Genomic DNA, 20,097 nt, shown 5'->3' with positions numbered 1-20,097 from the left:
TAGTTTTTTTTATCTTACATGTCACCTACAATCCATTGGGAGTGGCAGCCTGCAGCTCTGGATTGAGAAGGAGCTTGATTCCAAATCCAGCAATGCCCAATGGAGAAAAAGGGCTGTGATTGATTAGCCATGTCTGCCACAGGGGCAGGAAGAAGCACGTATGGCAAGGAAAGTTAAGACTAGTCTAAAATAAGCTGAAAGTGAATCACTAGATTTTATGCTCTGAATCATACTTAAGTAAAATCAAGGGTAAAAAAACTAAATACATTAGTTTTTAAAATGTTCTTTCAAACTAAATCAGACTAAAAACATTGAACAAGAATATTTTATCATTAATGATTTTCAATTACAGTTTATGTGTATATACATTAAAAATAAAAGACTATGATTTAAATTGTTACTACTGTATAAATCCCATTTAAACATGAGACAATTACAGTAATAATGATCCATATGTTACTGGAGCAGGAGCTTTAGAATTCCAGATGTAATAGTCAGAAGAAATTAGCTTCCGGTCTAAAAAAAAAAGATAAGATTATATTAACAAAATTCCAATGAGAAAGCAAAGTCATGGTATTAAAATTTATGCTGATATCCTTCATGCTAAACCTGTTAATTTTTTTCTCACATCTTACCTAAATTCTGTTTCTTATAGACCATTACTTCAGCTACAAAAACATTAAAAGTATGTTTATTGGTTTCCCTTCTGCAACCTCTTCATCACAGTTCTGATTCTATTCTTGCTATTCTTTATGCATTCAAAGTTTCATAGATAGAAATACATACTTAACTTTCTGCTGCTGCTGCTAAGTCGCTTCAGTCGTGTCCGACTCTGTGTGACCCCACAGACGGCAGCCCACCAGGCTCCCCCATCCCTGGGATTCTCCAGGCAAGAACACTGGAGTGGGTTGCCATTTCCTTCTCCAATGCATGAAAGTGAAAAGTGAAAGTGAAGTTGCTCAGTCGTGTCTGACTCTTCGCGACCCCATGGACTGCAGCCTACCAGGCTCCTTCGTCCATGGGATTTTCCAGGCAAGAGTACTGGATTGGGGTGCCATTGCCTTCTCTAACTTAACTTTCTAGTAATGTTTTAAAAAGGTTGCTTTAGTGGTTTCTTATAGTTCTGATCAGATTTAAGGTTTCTGTTTTAATAGTTTTGAACAACTGACAACTTCTTTGAATTAAAGTTTTTTGACATGTAAAACTGAGACGATAACGTTCGTTTGGAGCTAGACACATGTAAATTCTTATGCCATACATCTCTATTTATCCAGTCCTGCCTTTTCTACAATACCTCTTCATGCATCTTCTTCATAATGAAAAGGATAGGTGTACAATACTGACCTGCTGCTGTCCATGGGGTCACAAAGAGTTGGATACAACTGGGTGATTGAACAACAACAATGATACATTACCTTGTTGCCTTTTTTCATTGTTACTTCAGTTTGAGAATCTACTAACACTGAGAGGCAACAGCATATTGGTTAGGTGGTCAGGCTCCAGTGACCGACTGCTTGGATTTGAGTCCCAGTTCCAAAACTTACTAGCTATGTGATCCTAATCTCTCTGTTCCATCAGCATCCTCATCCATCAAATGGAGATAACACTTACATAGGGCATTCTAAGAATTAATGAGTTAGCCTGTACTCAAAACTATGCCTGGCACACAGTAAGCAATAAAGATTAGTTATTATTATTTAAATTACCATAATGAGCATTATTAAACTATTATCCGAACTAAGTTGAATATTATGAATAGAAATTTTCTTGTCAAGATGATGGCAAAATAAAGTTTTTCACATAGTTGCACAAAGTGATAGCTATCTTTTGAAACTAAAAGAAGGAAATAAGAGATTAGTTACAATTATCCATTTAAAATGACCTCTTTCATTCATATATTAAGAAGCAGGTATATTACTGAAGCGTTCCATTCTGTATTGTGCTCTCTGAAAGTTACTACAACGTTTAGTAATATTAACAATATACTTAGAATATTTTAGATTTTCTCTAAAGAGACAACATAGTTCCCACAGAAACACTGGTCTATTTACATTTAGACAATACTTCTGGTTTGTCCAAGCTAACAACTATACTGTGCCTTCATAAAAAAATTTTTAAAAGACATTATGAAGATTCTTTTATACGTATGAATTTCTTTAAAAAAAAAACAAACAAAAAATGATATAGGAGAAAGCACAGGGAAAACCTACGGCAGTAAAGAATATGGCTTACTCTGGTTATACCTCATAGAATTTATTACTGCCATCCACAAGTAATTACCTAGAATTCAGTAGTTCTGAGTTCTATAATCTTTTGAAACTTTCAAATTACAAAGTCTTATCCTATCTTTCCTACTTTAAGGACCCTAACCCTTAGTTTAAGATTGTTGTTTTTCAGCTGCTAAGTTGTATCCAACTCTTTGTGACCCCATGGACTGTAGCCCATCAGGTTCTCTGTCCATGTGGTTTTCCAGACAAGAATGCTAGAGTGGGATGCCATTCCCTTCTGCAGGCTATCTTTCGAAACCAGGGATTGAACCCGCATCTCTTGCATTGGCAGGTAGATTCTTTACCACTGAATCACCAGAGAAGCCCTGATGATTTAGATATACTTATCTAAATATGATAGCTTTGTTCTTAACATATGAGGCAAAAAGGTTTCTACTTTTGTTCAGCTAACTCCACCCTCATTCTAACTACTTGTTTGTTTTATGCCATATGTCTATATTTGATCTGCATTAAAGTTTTTTTTTTCATAAACATATTTTTATTCTCTTTCTGTACATATTGGCAATGATAAAGCTTAAAGATGCATGTCCTATGACATAATTAAATTGGTTTCCTCTACCTATATTTTCACATCTGTTTTTATATATATATAACACTATATACATATGAAACATACATATATATATGAAACACTAACAAACTCACTAAAGGCAGGAAACTTTCTATTGTTCTCCTTTTGGTAAAGCAGGGTACAAAGTAATGGTCACTGACTATGACACTGGCTAAAAATGTTTACAATTTTAATACTCATACTTAACATTTATTGAATCCATGCTACATGCTAAATATTATGTTGAGTGCTTGATCAATATAAATTTTATTTAAACCTCATAACAATCCTGATAAATAATACTACTAATTCCAATTTATACATGAGGAAATTAAAACTTTAAATGAAGTTCACTAACTTGCCCAAGCGTCAAACAGTACATTATAAACTGAGCAAAGCAAATTCACCTTTAGACTAGAGCCTACCTCTACGTCAATCCTTGCTCATTCAGACCACTTTATAAATAGGAGAAGGCAGAGGGCAATGTATATAACCTATTAACACAGGATGGATTAGGCCAGAATTTTTATAAATTGGGATTATTTTCTTATCTTTTTCTTTCACATTTTAATTTTATCTTAGTTAATAATAATATAACACCACTTTAATTCCCTCAAGTTGGCTTGAATCTGTGCAACTTACGTGTACTTATTTTTGGTTTTCCTGATGCAAAAACTTGAACTGAATGCTGATCAACATAACATCCAGTGAGTGTGTAATCTAAGATCCTAAAATGAAGCTAGAACCAGAAGAGAAATGTACCAAGTTAAGGTGATTATTTGTTAAAAATGATGGTCACATTTTTTTTCCCTTGACACAATTTCAGGAATTTATTTCACACAATTCACAAAATAAAAATCTCAAATAATATTGTTTATGTGTGCATGTGTATGGACACATATACACTAATCTTTCCCTTCTGCATTAGAGTCACTTCTTTGTAAGGCTGCCGTTACGAAGTGCTTAACACATATCAGGCCCGTCACTAATGTACAGTCTAATCTACACGGTAAGTTATCTGTATTTTGCAAACAAGGGAACCGAGGTTCAGAGGTGGAAGCAGGTAGTAGAATGGGCATTGGAGCTCAGAGCCAACTGATTACAGATGCTGCTGGCCCTTCCCTGCGGTCTGCTGTTCTGTACGTTCTCTTCTGTCTCTAAGACTAGGTGATTGTGATACAGTTCAGATCATAATACTTTCACACACCTTTTAGCAAAACACAAGCATGTAATTACTAAAAAGGGAACACCAGGTTATCTGGTTTTGGAGGGAATAAAATGCTCTAGTTAATTTTTCATAAAACTAAAATTTAACTTATGTAGAACTTTTCTAAAATGTAATCAACGAATGTAATGAATGAATGTAAGTTCCTGAATTTAATTGATCATGTAGTGTCATTAGTATAAATGCCAGTTAATATACTGTGCTATAACAGAGAGGGCCATTAGTACCTTTGCTGAAGGCATAGTGTTAGCCACATAAACTATGAAAGGTCTATCACAGACCAGCCTCTTTTTGTTGTGATTCTTATCTTTGCTGCTAAAATCTTTTGAATTTGCAATAGCCTGATAGTTTTTCCATACTTTTTTCTTTCTTCTTCTTTTCCTGAATATTTCTCTCATTTCCTCTTTCTTCTTTTGATTGTCAAAGTAACTGATCACATGCATAGATATAATTTTCAGGTCTCCTCAGCAATTTTTTTCCCTATTGCCACTCAAATTATCTAACAGTAAAGAGCTATGGCTTCCTTGTTTGGCATAATTCTGGATGCTGGAAGTTATGACAATGCAGATTTCCACAAAACTAGATATTATAAAAATAAATCTATTCAGTGAACACAAATATCTATTACATGCTTTCTATGACACTGTAACTGGTTAGGTGATGAAAATGAATAGAAAAGTTATAGTCCCTACCTTTGAAAAAACATATAACATAGTAGACATCCCACTTTTTTTCTGAAAAATATACAGAAGTGGGAATTTTTTTTAACAATCATTGAAACAAACCTTGTGGACACAGCTGAAGTCAATACAGAAGAAATAGCATCAGGGTACTTCTGATTTCACTACTATTTCCCCTAGTCACTTTTACATATAGATTTCAATCTATCTTCTTTGATTTCTTTGATACTATTTTATTTAAATTTTCCCGCTACCTTTCTCATCACCTTTTCACTTTCCTTCGCTAATTCTCCTGAATCTTCCTATTTTCTCTTATCTTTTTCTGACCTTATTCATTTCCACTGCCTTAACTATTTCTTTTCCGTGGATAACTCCTAGATTCTATGAACAGCTGAGCTTTCTCAGACACCACCTTGGTGTAAGTTGCTATTACCTGCAACAATGTGATATGAAGCCCACTCCCTCTCAACTTTCTCTGTATTTCTTCTAAGAAATAGAGCTTTCTTCTAAGTATGTTTATCCATTCTTCAAATATTTATGTGTGAGGTACTGAACTAGATGCTCAGAATAAAATAATGAATGAGATTCACATGGTCTCTGCTCTCCAGGAGCTTCAAGTCTGGTTTGTTGTTGTTTAGTCAGTTGTGTCCGACTCTTTTGTGACCTCATGGACTGTAGCCTGCCAGGCTCCTTTGTCCATGGGATTTCCCAGGCAAGAATACTGGAGTATGTTGCCATTTCCTCCTCCAAGGGTGCTTCTTGACCCAGGGATCAAACGCATGTCTCTTGTGTCTCCTGCACTAGCCAGACAGATCCTTTACCTTTGAGCCACTTGGGAAACCCCTGATTTAAGTCATAAGTGTTTTTAATGACATCATCTTTGACTTAAAACTATTTCTTATCTTTCTACTTAATTAGTGAGATTAAAGGATTTACCCTTATCACAGCTCTATTTTTTTCCCTTTCTCTTTCTGTGACACTATACTAGCTCAGCATCATTTATTTATCATCTTTCATCTGAAATACTAAAAGTTTCTTTGTCTCTAGCTTTTTTCCTCTCTCATCTTCTTCACATCCATTTCGGCTGATCCTCATAAAGTACCACTTTCTGAAGGACCACTCCCATACTCAAAAAAAGTATAACATTTTCTAACAAGCAGTGAAAGCCAGATTCAAACCCTCTACAGTCCAGACCTAAATCACTTATCTAGCCTTCTGTGTAACTACTGTTTCTAGCACAGGTTCCTAAATATGCCTAGTTATCCTTCATTCCCATGATTAAACCATGACTTTACCTATACAAATGTTAATTCCATCTTCAAGGCTTCATATTCATGCTTAACTGGGCCTCAGAGTTTTCCTTAAAGTTCATCACTACTACAAAGCCTTCCTTGACCACTTTGGTTGGAAGAGCTTAGTCTTTTTTTGAAAGTCCAAAAGCAGGTAGTCCTGATTAATTACTGACAAGCATCACTGAAAAATCCATAGAGCGCAAAGACTGTATCTTATATTCTTTGTATACAAATCTCAAATGTGGTATCTTAAGAGCTGGGTAGAAAGAGGTTAAATTGAAGTGTTTTAAATTTTACATAATTCTTTCCTCTTATTAAGTATTACATGAAATAGAAAGTGATTAATAAATACAATTTTACTAAAATCTAGAAGAGGACTTAGACAAAAAGAATTCCTACCCCACAAAAGGATTAGAAAACATCAAAAATAAATTAGATACATGTATTTCAGAAACAAAGGAAAGATCTCTAATGTAGTGAGCCATATAAATATAGTTACCTTTAAATATGCTGTACCTCCAATGCAAATCTGGTCAAATGACTGCTTTTCATGGTTCTTGGCTCCAAAAGTTACAGTTCCAGAAAGACTAATTTCCATTGATTTGGGAAACTTCTGTCCTAGAAACGGAAATACACCAACCAACTATTATAAATTAAATAGGTTCTACAGCAAATGAATGAAAGAAAAAAAAAAAAAAAAACCTAGTTTACCAATAATCCAGACCAATAAGCTTTTCTCTCGAAATACTTCAAGCTGGCCAAAACTAGCTTTGTACTCCACATGTGTGATGGGACCTCTTTAAAAAAGAAATGGAGATAATAGAAAAAAGATCACAGATTTAAGTTTGAAGAGATATATGTCAAATCTTGCTACTGTGACTTAATACAAGGATAACATAAAGCAGATCTGCATTTAAGTTTGCAAAATAGAGCAAAATAAATAATGAGTATCCTATCTCAAAAAACACAGAAACACAACAAACCTTTTTGGTGATGCTATACATTTCATTATTAATTCTAAAGATGACCACAAAGTCATACAGAATGTATTAATACAGGCACATGAATTATGTAACATTGAAACTATGATTTTTACTATATAGTATGTAGCCTTTGAAAAGAACTGTGCTGTAGAACAAATTTAAAAGTAGAACTGGTAAGGAAAAATCTTATAATTGACTTAATTCACCAGGTTTTATCATTGGCTTAACTTATTAATATAGGTACAGTGCAGAGAAATTGCTAGAAATAAAGCCAGTAAAAAATAATCCCCAAGGAAGCTATACTGGCTGAAGCTTATAATTTACCAGCAAATTTAACCAGAAAAATGGTGACATTTAAAAACAAAGAGATTATTTTTACGACTATGTTTTGGTTCAGAATCAACACACATTTGAGTAACACAAAATTTTTAGATCTTGAAAATAAGGTAAAAACCAAGACAACTTAATTATAGGGCGGTGCCAATGTACTGAGGAAGGCAGAAATCATGCCATCATGTAATTTTATTCCCACCTGTTGTAAAAAGGTATATGAGCTTCACAGAATTCAAAACTATTTTTCACACTTTCATGAAGTTTTAAATTAACTGTTATTTTTAGTTGTACTTCTTCTTCTTTCACTTGATAAAAACCCAAAATTGGTGGAACAGGGACCTGGAAACAAAACAAACACATTTTTTACATGATTCTCAAGTTAATGGGTCTAAAATGCCAATGGTGACTGAGGAAAGAGCTGTGCAGTAATATAGTCATTATAGACACATACGCCTTGAATGACTATTAGGTTACTCGAACTCATTCTGACAACAGATGAGGGAGCTACAGTCCTTCTAAGGACAGGGATTCTTCCATCTCTTTCCATTTCCAGAAAGGTACCTTACAAAGGTGTGTAATACATTCTTTTTCCTACTCTTGCTTGTCCAGATTCTCCTCCTCCAGGTTTTCTATGACGTACAACACACAGAACATGCACTAGGCACACTGACCCCTGACACACGCCCACAGTTCCTGCTGCTCTGCTTGGATCTTCACTCCCCCACCCTCCCAGGTCAGCAGTCACTTAAACTGGTCGTGAAAAAGCTGATTAAGGGGAAACAATTTGAATCTTCCGGTAAGTGACTCATGAAAAGGTTTTGTTTGGACCAAAAGTATGGTGATTTCCTAACAACACAATTCATAGATATAAAGATTAGCGAAGTGCCAACTTCTCCAAGGTCGCTTACCTGGGAAGTGTAGTAGCATAAGTTGAATGACTCTAACGGTGGAGTGAGCGGAAATTTGTACGGTCCACTAAATGCAGAATCATCCATTGCATCAATGCTACTAGAGGTCAGAATGGCAGAGTCAAGAGATGTCACACAAGGATGAACCAGAATATCCTGAAGTGGAGATCCATTGGTAGGGAGACTCAAGCTAATGGTAACATGTGGCATGCTTCCCTCTAGATCACACTGCAACACAAACAGATATCACCGAGAGCTTTGAAGAAGTCATCTTCTGGATGAGGCTTTTCTTAATTTATCTGAGGCACTTTTCACAACTTAACTCACTTTTCTTGCAAGGAATTATTCTCATTGCTTTCTGTGTTCTGGATAATGATTCTATTTCGGCTCTCAGAAACCCAAGCTAGAAAACCAGGAGAGCCTTCCTAGAACCCTCTGCTTACATTTAAAATCCTTAAAAAACTACTTTTCTTTATTCCTGTTACAAAAAATATTTCTGTCACAGCCCTCTAAGTGTATCTAGACTCACTTTCCTCTAATCAACAGATACTCCATCAATGCCAGAGCTATCTTAATAAAATAATCCTAATTCTATTGTACCTATGTCAAAACCACTCAATAGTTGCCCCTCAGTTTTACATTACTTTTAAAGCCTTTGCTGTTTGGGTCCCACCCATTCCTTTAGCCATTTTCTACCCCACAAGTAATGCTCTAGACTTACTGGATTCTTGAATTTACCTGAATAAACCATATCTTCTATCTACGCTTTTGTACGTGCTATTCCCTCCAGCAACAATGCTCTTTTCTTCTTAAACAGTCAATTCATTACACGTGTTGTGTGAAGCTTTATATTCTGTATTGTCACCTCCGTGGCCTACATGCAGAGAAGCCCAGGATCTTCCTCCCTGTGGTCTGGGTTAGTTTGCCAATGAGAGGTACTCATGAGAGATTTAGGAGATAGAAGGGAAAGGGAAGTCATTATAGTAGGAAAGTCATGGAAACCAGATATGACAGCTTCACAGACCTCACTCTGAGCTCTGTTTTAAGGGAGTGGTGGTCAGACACAGCACTTTCTCAGACTTTTCCATGAACTCCTGCTTTGGGGTTGTAACACATGTGGCTGCTTTTCTGTTAACTCTGGCTTCTCTGTGTATCCTAGTTTCTAGGCTAGAGTCATTAGTTACTATCAGAGGATCAGAGACTTACTCTTTCAGTTCCTCTTATACTTGAGTAAACAAACCCTCATTTCTATACTAAACATCATGATTATCTATCTGTATTAGACCAAGAATAGAAGCCAATTCAAAATTCCCAGAAGCCAAAAACTAGGGTCAGTCTACCAAAGACCTATTTAAATACCATGATATGAATTAATATTAAATTATATATAACATATTCCCTGTTCATTACCACAGAATGAAAAAACACATAGGGAATTTCCCTACTTTTATTTTACAGAACTTAAGAGAGCCTCAACAACTTTAAGAGGTGTGAATGATGTAATCTGCAAACACCTTAAGTTGGAGACATTTATGATAATGATTTCCATTAAAAGTAGTAACTGGAATGTATTTTTGACCATAATGGAAGAGAGTGTAAAGAAAACACATACATTTTTAGGTCACTTTAAGGTTAAAAGGGGCTTCCAATGTGGTGCTAGTGGTAAAGAACTCATTTGTCAATGCAGGGACAGTAAGAGACACGGGTTCAATCCTTGTGTCAGGAAGATCCCCTGAAAGAGGGCATGGAAACCCATCCCAGTATTCTTGTTTGGAGAATCCCATGGACAGAGGAGCCTGGTGGGCTACGGTCCATAGGATCTCAAAGAGTCAGAGTTGGACACAACTGAAATGACTTTGCTTGCATACAAGATTAAAAAGAAAAATAAAGACTCAATTTGTCTGCCAGGACCATTTTAATTCTCTGTTCTTGAAATCTACTTTTAATCTATTAGGTTTTTACATAGCTACTCAACATTAATACAGGCTTCCCAGATAGTTAGTTGGTAGAGAATCTGCCTGCAATGCAGGAATCCCTGGTTCGATTCCTGGGTTGAGAAGAGCCACTGGAGAGGGAGGGGATAGGCTACCCACTCCAGTATTCTTGGGCTTCCCTTGTGATTCAGCTGGTAAAGAATCTGCTTGCAATGCAGGAGACCTGGGTTCATTGCCTGGGTTGGGAAGATCCCCTGGAGAAGGAAAAGGCTACCCACTCCAGTATTCTGCCTTGGAAAATTTCACGGACTGTATAGTCCATGGGGTCGCAAAGAGTCAGATATGACTGAGTGACTTTCACTCACTCAACATTAATATGATATATAAAAAGTTTATTAGTGCAGAAAATAAAGGAAGAAAACAGAAAGGATACCTCAGAATATTAATATACATGTATAAGTATTCTTTTTTGGAGGGTTTCTATTTTTGATCATTATTGAATGTGGCAATTATCACTGCTAATTGTATTATTATTTTCATTGGCTTTTCCTATTATTTAACCTTATACCAGAGAACCCTATATTTACCTAGTGACTTGTTTAAATAAAACATGAGTCCCTGAAAATGATTTCAGATATTAACTCAAAGATTTGTCAATTTCACGCTCTCTAAAAAAAATGGAAAGTAAGTATAGTGACTTTAAAATATTTTCACAAGTTCTTTGATATTACTGTTTCAAAAGATGGAGCCTAATTCCACTTCCCTTGAATGTGGACTGACAAAGTGATCTGCTTCTGGTGAACAGAAAGTGGTAGAAGTGATGCTATGTGACCTTTCAGTCTAGGTAACAAGAAGAACAGCTTTCACTTGTGCCTCAGGTGGCTGGCTTGGCTGCCTGTTCAATTGTCTGTTTGATCAAAGGGAAGTCACCAAGTTGTGAGAATGTTCTTAAGCAGCCTGTTGAGAAGTCCATGTGGAAACAAACTGAGGTTTCCTACCAATAAGGGCCAGCTTGCTAGCCAAGTGACTGAGTCACCTCACAAGCAGAACTTCCAGTCCCACTCAAACCTTCGGGTGACTGCAGCCCCAGCTGAAATACTGACTGTGACAGACATCCACATTAGAAGTTCCCAGCTAAGCTGCTCCTAAAGTCCTGACCTATAAAAACTACAAGTATAGTAGACGTTTACTGGTTGTGATGACAGGTTAATTCATTACACAGCAATGCAACTGACCCTCTGTGCAGTCAAACATCCATGTATAACTTTATAGTCAGCAGTCTGTATGCCAGGTTCTGCATCTATAGATTTAACTGTACATTCAGCCAATCACAGATAGTATGGGACTGAATGTAGTATGTATTCAAAGAAAAAAATCTTTATATAAGTGGACCCAAGCAGTTCAATCTCATGCTGTTCAAGGGTCAACTGCATATAGCTAGTATATTTAGTAAAGAATGCAAAAAGATAACATTAGAAAATTTCACTTGAATATAATATCGAATGACTGCTGTTTATGGTAAGAATCAAGAATGTCACATTATGATGTAAAATAAACTCAGCAAAATTTACTTTTCTCCATAAATATTAAGTGGTATGATAAAACAAGTATCAGAGAAAATCTCACCTTGCAAGTGACAACTCCAACGACCTGCCATGTATCTGCTATCTCCTGTTTATTATATTGCATGGAGTTTACCTTTTCAGTGATAGAAATAGAGACTTGTGGTTTTCCTTTGTATGTTCCAGTTCTCCAGGCTGGCTGTTTTTGTAGATGAGTAACAGAAGCAAAATTAATACTGTCCAATGAATTATGTAAGTTGGCATCTAACAAAGTGCCAAAAGGACAAGTTTGTAAAAGCAAGTCAGACAACTGGCTCAACTTGGTATTTAGCTCACTGTCAGTTTTTTGACCTGAGGAAAGAAAATCCTGTACCCCAAAAAGAAGTTCAAAGCCTTGTGAAATTCCACTAATGCTAATTAATGGTGGACGAGGGGATAATATTTGTTCAACCAGTGGAACACAAGCATATATCATGCCATTCTTCAGAAAAGCAACAACTGGCCAGAGTTCTTCACTTCCTACTCTGAGTCCGTAAATGGATGTTTTATTGATGTGTGAGCAGCTATCACGACTCTCCAAAAAGTCCTTCTCGTCATCCAACAATCTCAGTTCAAAAAGCAGTGCTTTCAGGAAGGGACCATCTTCAGGAACAGGCACATAACTTGCTCCATTGAAGACTTTTGCTCTTTTTTCAACAGTTGGATACCGTCTGCATCAATGGAAATAAAAACATAATTCCTGCAAAAACTGGAAGTCCAAAACCAATACAAGGCAAATACTAACAAAACACCCAATAATAAACAAATACATACACAGACACATGAAAACCACAACTAAAAAAATGTTATATTAATGTTAAACTCTTATGTCCTTGATATATCTCAAATGATAAACACTGTTTTTATCTTTAAAAATTGAATTTAGTTCCTTTTTTAAATTGGCAGGATACCTGTTTCTAATTCAAAATCCTAGACTCTTGGCTATTCAGATTCCCACTTGGTAAGCAAGGCATGTGTATGTTTAAAACATAAACACACTGTCATTTTTTAAAAACAATGATACATTTTGCAGTGAAACTTACTTTTTTCCAAGTTAGTATTCATGAAGCTACAGCTGCATAGTATTCTGTTGGGTTAAAGAACTACAATCTATCTAGATTCCCATTGGTAGAAACATCACTTCTGTTGTTACAGATAAGACTGCGAAGATTTTCTTGTTTTTCCTTCCCTTTCTCTTTCTTTCCTCCCTCCTTCTTTTTCCAATTGAGGTATAATTTACATATGACATTATATTAGTTTCAGGGAAGCAACATAATGATTTGATATTTGTATATGTTGCAAAATAGTCACTGCAGTAAGTCTAGTTAACATCTGTCACCTTATATACTTACACATTTTTTTTCTTATAATGAAAACTTATAAGACTTATCTTAGCAACTTCCAAATAAGCAATGCAGTATAATTCAACTATAGTCACCATGCTGTACATTACAACCCTATGACTTACTTATTTTATAGCCATGTTTGTACCTTTTGATTCCCTTCATAAATTGTTCCCACCCCACCACAGGATATTTTTTCTGATTCCATCTTAGTAGAGCAGGATCGAAAAAAGTAGTTTAATTTAATCCTCCACATTAGGAATTCACTAGTACCCTAAGTCTTCTTGCCAAGCCGTACAAAAATATGCGTAGTTTAGTAATAGTGGTGTATCTATATGGCCTTGGAAGATACTATGAGGTAACAAAAAGAATAAAATAAGAATAACCTTTTATGGTTTACAAGCTCTATGCTGAACAATAAGTTACTAATTTGTCCCTTTTTGGGAGAAACAGGAGATACTTTTTGCTCACTTACAAAAATGTTAGATCACATTTTCTTAATTAAAAAAAAAAGTACTTTCCCCTATTCCTTATTTCTCCACTCCAAAGTCCACAACAAAATCAATTATTTGCTATTGGTTTCTGTTTAGGGCTTCCTTGGTGGCTCAGACGGTAAAGACTCAACGTGAGAGACCTCGTTCAGTCCCTGAATTGGAAAGATCCCCTGGAGGAGACATGGCAACCCACTCCAGTGTTCTTGCCTGGAGAATCCCCAGGAAGAGAGAAGCTTGGCAGGTTACAGTCCATGGGGTCGCAGAGTCAGACACGACTGAGAGACTAAGCATTGCACAGCTTCTGTATAAATTGCCTAACTTCCCAAAGTCTATTTTCTTATTTGTAAAATAAGGTATGGCTAAAGAACATACAGGCAATTCTGATCAAGGATCAAGAACACACCTAGCCAAAATGTTTTTCTACTAATTCTCCAATACTAGTAATATTTTATTAGTATAGGATAAATAAGTGACAGATGAAATTATCTGAATCCAACTTATGGCCTTCATAGAGATGTTGAAATGTCCACCCAAACATATTTGAAGTTTTGTTTTGAAATATTCTGAACATGGTGGGAAAAAACTCTGAAAACAAGAACAACTTCTTCAAGAAACTAATTATTGTACACAGTATAAAAACCTTACCTCTTCAAGATATTAAAATAAGCTACAAAGCCACAGATATAAATACAATATGTTGCTGGCACAAGAACAGATAAAGTAACAGAACTGAGACAAATTGCTGTTTAAATAATTTTAAAAAAGAAAAATGAGAATGTATTTAAAGTTATTCATGTATTAGTGAACCTCACTCATTTACATTTTGATGTGCTTTCTTCACTGAGGAAAGGGAAATTTTAGCTCTTACGTGTTCTTTTAAAATTCAAAGTGCAAGAATTTCATGACTGAAATTGTAAAAATAAGTCAATCTGGGACCTTATGCATAGTGCTAAATCGCTTCAGTTGTGTCCGACTCTTTGCGACCCTATGGACTGCAGCTGCCAGGTTCCTTTGTCCATGGGATTCTCTAGGCAAGAATACTGTAGTGGACTGCCATACCCTCTTCCAGGGGATCTTCCCCACCCAGGGACTGAACCCAGGTCTCCTGCATTGGCAGGTGGGTTCTTTTACCACTAGTGCTTCCTGGGAAGCCCCCTGGGTCCTTATATGATACCTCAATATATGCTCAATAAATACTTTGTTCGATGACTCAATCTGTCTTTTCAGATTTATTCTAGGCCTTTTGTAAAGTAGGACTTTAACTTTAAGTGGCCCCACAACTATAGGGAAAACCTAAGCTAGACTTGAGTGGTGCTGTTACTGTCTATCCAGACAGCAAATCTCTAAACCAGAATCTAAATCAAGTTTTGGTGTGGAGAAAAAAGTAGTTAGAGGAAAGATCATTTGGATTCTCAAATCTTAAGTGATTTATCCTTTGGCAAATATGTGGATAATACATATACCTGTTTCACTCTAACTCTAGGCCAAGAGGTCAGAAAACAGAAAAAAATAAAATAAAACCTAATTAATTTGTTCAATGATACAAAATAAACAAGTGACAGATGAATTATCTGAACCCAACTTGCTGCCTTCATAGAGATGCTGAAAAGTCCACCCAAACATATCTTAATATTTGTTCTGAAATATTCTGAGAATGGTGGGAAAAAACTCTGAAACAAGTACAACTTCTTCAAGAAACTAGTTATTGTATGTAGTACAAAAATCTTATCTCTATAAGATATAAAAATAAGCTACAAAGCCACAGATATAAAAACAGTATGGTGCTGGCAGAAGAACAGACAAAGTAATAGAACTGAGACAAACCAATGGAAGACATAAAAAACTATCAAAACTGCCCACAAATCAATGAAGAAAATACATACTGTTTGGAAGATGATTCAGAAAAACTGGCTCATAGTACAGAGAAAAACAAAGTAAGATTCCTACTTAATGTCACATTCAAAGATGGACTATAGATGGATTAAAGGCCTAAATATAATAAATAAAATGACAAAGTCAAGAGAAAATAATGTAGGAAGACATCTTTGGGCAATAAGGGTAGGGAAAGACTACAACAAATCCCCTAAAGGGCTAACTACTATGTAACAAAACTAAGGGTTTCTGTTTAACCAAAGTAATGAAAAGTTCATTGACAATGATAATAAGTTAAGATCAAGTATCTGTAATAGCTAAAAATGACATAGGACTAATATCAAGATTACAGAACAAACTCCCACAAGTTACCAGGAAAAAGCCAGCAAATCTCCAAGAAAAAACAAAGAAGATGTATAGGCAATTCACAGAAAAGGAAAGCCCAAGGGCTAACATCATTGCTACCATAGAGAAATGCAAATGAAAGTAAGAAATTCTTTACAGCAATACTGGCAAAAAGTGCAGTAAGTGTTAGAAAAGAATAGAGATAGTGATGGTGACAGTGTAGACTGGTCCAAGTATTCTGAGGAGCTAATCATTTGGTAGCAGTCAAACTCAGCGTAGATATGTCTCATGTAATGTTTGAGGTTATTTACTGCAGCATGGTTTTGATAGCTGAGTTGGAGGCAATTTGGGAGATCAGCAGCAGGAGAAGGGGATATGTAAAATGTGGCAGATGGAAACCGGGGAGTACTACAGAGCAAGTAGAAACAATGGCCTAGATCTGCACTATCCAGTATAGTAGCTGCCAGCCTTACATGGCTTTTTAAACTTAAAATGAAACAAAATTAAAAACTGAGTTCCTTAGTTACAATAACCACATTTCAAAAATTCAACAACTACATGTGGCCAGTGGTTACAATTTTGACAGCAGAGATTTAGAACATTTTCCATTTCCATCACTGAAGTGGTGGACAGTGATGCCCAAGATGAACACAAAGTAACCTGGATATTTCTTAAAAATAGGGCCGAGAGGACTTCCCTGCTGGTCCAGTGGTTAAGAATCTGCCTGCCAATGCAGGAGACACAGGTTCGATCCCTGGTCTAGGAAGATCCCACATGCAGTGGAGCAAGTAAGCCCGTGCGCCACAGCTACTGCGCCCTAGAACCTGCAAGCCGCAACTACTAAAGCCTACGCTCTGTAACAAGAGAAGCTACCAGAACGAGAAGCCTGCGCACCACAACTAGAGAGTTATCACTCATTGTGACTAAAGAAAGTCCACACAGCAAGAAAGACGCAGTGCAGTCAAAAAAAAAAAAAAAAAAATTATGCTGAGAAATCTGACAAATGTTAAGAAATGGTAATGACATCAGTATCGTTAAATTATATAATTTAAAAAAATATATATATATGAACACACAAACAAAAGCATAACACCAATCATATGAGGTAGGCAAATGGCAGAAATAAAGATACCAAGGGGAATATATAAATAAAGCAGGAGTATCTGGGAAGGATGGACCAAAAAGGTTGATGAACCATATTAAAGATTATAAATAACCTCCTGAGGTACTACAACAACAAATGTAAGCCAAGTATCCCTGAGAAAATGGTAAACTTTAAGTCTCTATGATTCCAGTAACAGAAATTGTTTAGGTAGGAAAGAGGGAATTATTCACATTCACGTTGCCTACCACTTTTCACTTAAAATACACTCATCTTTATCAGCCTCAACCTAGATTCAGAGCTAGCTATTAATACTTCACTATAGAGCTATTCTCAGGGAAGAATGAATGTTTACAAGAACCGCCCATCACGGAGAATAAAAGGTGAAACAAGTTACAATTGCCGCCCATATTTTACAATGAGTTACTGTATGTGTAACTCTCTTCACAGAGTTATTTTGATAAAACGTGGCAAATTTTATATAAGCGGCACTAGATCAGCTTACACCATTTTAAAAAAGTGAATTCAGTTTAACTTTTTGACATTTTTTAAATTTTCAACAATTAGGAACTTTAGAAGTAAACAGAATTTCTAGGAATTAAACATAAGAACCTGAAAGTAACAGTCTGATACTGCTCAGCAAGGACTTTCCAGAAGAACGGAGTAAAATGTCCTTGCACGACTTTTATTAACAAAAGTAGAAAAATCTGAAGCATTTACCGCTCAGAAAGTTTCCTTTCCTTTTGTCACCTCTGTACCAATCTTACGCAGGTGGTAAGGCTGGTAAGATGGTAGGGCTTCGTTGGTAGTTCAGCTGGTAAAGAATCCGCCCGCAAGGCGGGAGACCTGGGTTTGACCCCTGGGTTGGGAAGATCCCCTGGACAAGGGAACGGGCTACCCACTCCAGTATTCTTGCCTGGAGAATCCCATGGACAGAGGGGCCTGGCGGGCTACAGTCCATGGGGTCGCAAAGACCCGGACAAGAGTGAGCGATTTTCACTTCACTTTACTCAGGAGAAAATGTGCCAGGCATCAACTCATTTAATTTTCACAACACTATAAGGTAGTATCACAGTCTCCAGTTATTAATAACAGATGTTACAAGGGTTAAGTAACTTGCCCAGGTGTTGGACCAGGGATGCACAGCATCACAAAATTATGCTACACTATCCATCCACCTTATCTATCACGCCTAAGGATACAGATTTGCATTTACCTGGAGAATCTGACAACGCCACAAAGTGGAGTTCCTGGTTCGTGGCTTATAAGCCACACTGCCCGCTGGGCCATGATCAGCCACTAAGGCATCAGCTTATCACTAAGGTGGCCACCGAGGCAGAGCGCAGACGGGCTTTCTCAGGCGTCTTCAGAGCCACCTTCTGCTCCACCGCAAACAGATCGGGCTCAGCAGAGAAGCTAACTCCTTCAGGTGAAGTGACTAAAACCTTTGAGTCTGTCCGGGACAACGCACGCCACAAAAAGTTCCGTGAATCCCTACTTTAAGTCCTCATAAACTTATCTCCATCAGCCTACCCACCTTCTTTCTCCCGAGTCCATTTCCGGGACGGTGGCCCGCAAGGATCATAATTCCTCACTCGCTCGCGCGGGGAGCCTTTCTGCAGTTCGCCCGCTGCTCGCCTCCTCGCCGGCCCCTCCCAGCAGCCACCCGGGCGCGCGCAGCTCCACTTCCGGCGTACGAGGCGGTGACAATGGGAGCGGCGCGGGTGGCGCCGGGAGGCAGCTGACAGGCGTCTGCGGCTTCGCTTCATGGCCGTTCTCCCGCCCCGCCTGGGCTCTGTGGGGAGCGGGGCGGCCCGCAGCGGCCGGGAGCCGGAGCTGGCGAGCCGAGCGGGGACCTGTGTACCGCGCCGCTGAGGCGCAGCATGTGAAGCGGAGACGGCATCCGGTGCGAGGCGAGCCTCTCAGCCGGCCGGAATGGCCACGACGGCCGAGCTGTTCGAGGTGGGTCCCCGCGGCTCTTCAGGGAGTGGCAGGCCCGGGGTGCGGGCAGAGGAGTGGGCGTTCGCCGCTGCCCGAGAGCAGCCGGACGGAAGGAAGGTGCGAAGACGAAGGAGTGGGGTGGTGGCTCGGGTGTCGGCGCAGGCGGAGCGTGAAAGGGGGGAGGGGTAGCTTGGGGCCCCGGGTGGGGAGGTGGGCAGGGGTGCGAGCCAGGAGTCCTAGCAGAGCAGCGTCGGCTGGAAGGGAGCCTCGGGCTTTGGGCTTTGGAAGATGAGCTCGGGATGGGACGGGCTGACTTAGGGCGCGGAAAGAGAAGGGTGACCCAAGTCTGGCGAGTTCCGTGTTGTCGCCTGTATCCCCGCCTGATATTCTGGGGGGGGGGGGGGGGGGGGCGGGGGGCTTGAGATTGGGACGACAGGGGGCTTCTCGTGATTGAGTGATGACTCCGTTAGCCAGTGTTGGAAGCACTTTACCAGTTTACTCTTTCATTTGAGAAGGTTGTAGTCTCTTTTTAGGACAATAGAGGCCTACTAAACCCTTCCCATTGAAGAAAGTCAAAACTAAAACTAACATTTGTGTTCGTGTCTTGAGGAGTTGAAGTGTAACGTAACCCCCCTCGACTGCTAGTTAGAGAATCCTTAACGCGTGAGACATTGACATTCTAATATGTTTCCTGGACCGTTTTCAGTCTCTAAAACTTAAAATTGAGCTAAGGGGAATCCAGTGTGAGAAGCTGTGATGCTTGAGATAATAGAAGAGGAAGATTCTAATTGGACCAACTAACAACAGGGTATATATATCCTTTTGTGAAAGACATGAAAGCTGAGATGTGAAGGAGAGAAAAGGATGGACCCTTTTTGTGTGTGCTTATGTTTCATACTGAGTAACAAAAGTGTAGGTAATAATTAAGAAGACTATATTTAAGTCAATAATTAAGTTAACAAATTTCTCCATAGGTGAAAATTGGATTCTTTTTTCTGTGTAAGATTCAGCAGGCTTTGTTTTGTTATTTTGGTTTTTTTTTTTTTTTTGGCTTGAAATTTGAATGCCACAGCTTTTGTAACAACTGGGAACTTTTCATTTGTTTGTGTTAATTTAACTTTGTTTTGGATTTCTGTCAGGTTTTGGATGGATAATGCATTTGTTGAGGAATAGTGTATGCTACTGTTATAAAAAATTGTAATAAAA

At 37.9% G+C, this 20,097-nt stretch overlaps 1 protein-coding gene across 1 annotated transcript; it reads right to left on the bottom strand.

Moving 5' to 3' along the window:
- Positions 1–433: 433 nt before the first annotated feature.
- AP5M1 (adaptor related protein complex 5 subunit mu 1) lies at positions 434–18,344 on the bottom strand. Its single transcript, XM_052647100.1, has 8 exons — positions 18,167–18,344; positions 11,820–12,465; positions 8,260–8,487; positions 7,551–7,690; positions 6,747–6,832; positions 6,535–6,653; positions 3,481–3,577; positions 434–516 (listed from the first exon to the last, which is right to left on the bottom strand). Exons 1-8 carry the CDS (start codon positions 18,238–18,240, stop codon positions 434–436), a joined length of 1,473 nt encoding a protein of 490 aa, XP_052503060.1. The 5' UTR covers positions 18,241–18,344.
- Positions 18,345–20,097: the final 1,753 nt, after the last annotated feature.

This window comes from Budorcas taxicolor, chromosome 10 (assembly GCF_023091745.1).
Source record: "Budorcas taxicolor isolate Tak-1 chromosome 10, Takin1.1, whole genome shotgun sequence".
In the NCBI taxonomy this organism is placed as follows: Eukaryota; Metazoa; Chordata; class Mammalia; order Artiodactyla; family Bovidae; genus Budorcas; species Budorcas taxicolor.
This window is presented reverse-complemented; position numbering and strand designations above follow the sequence as displayed.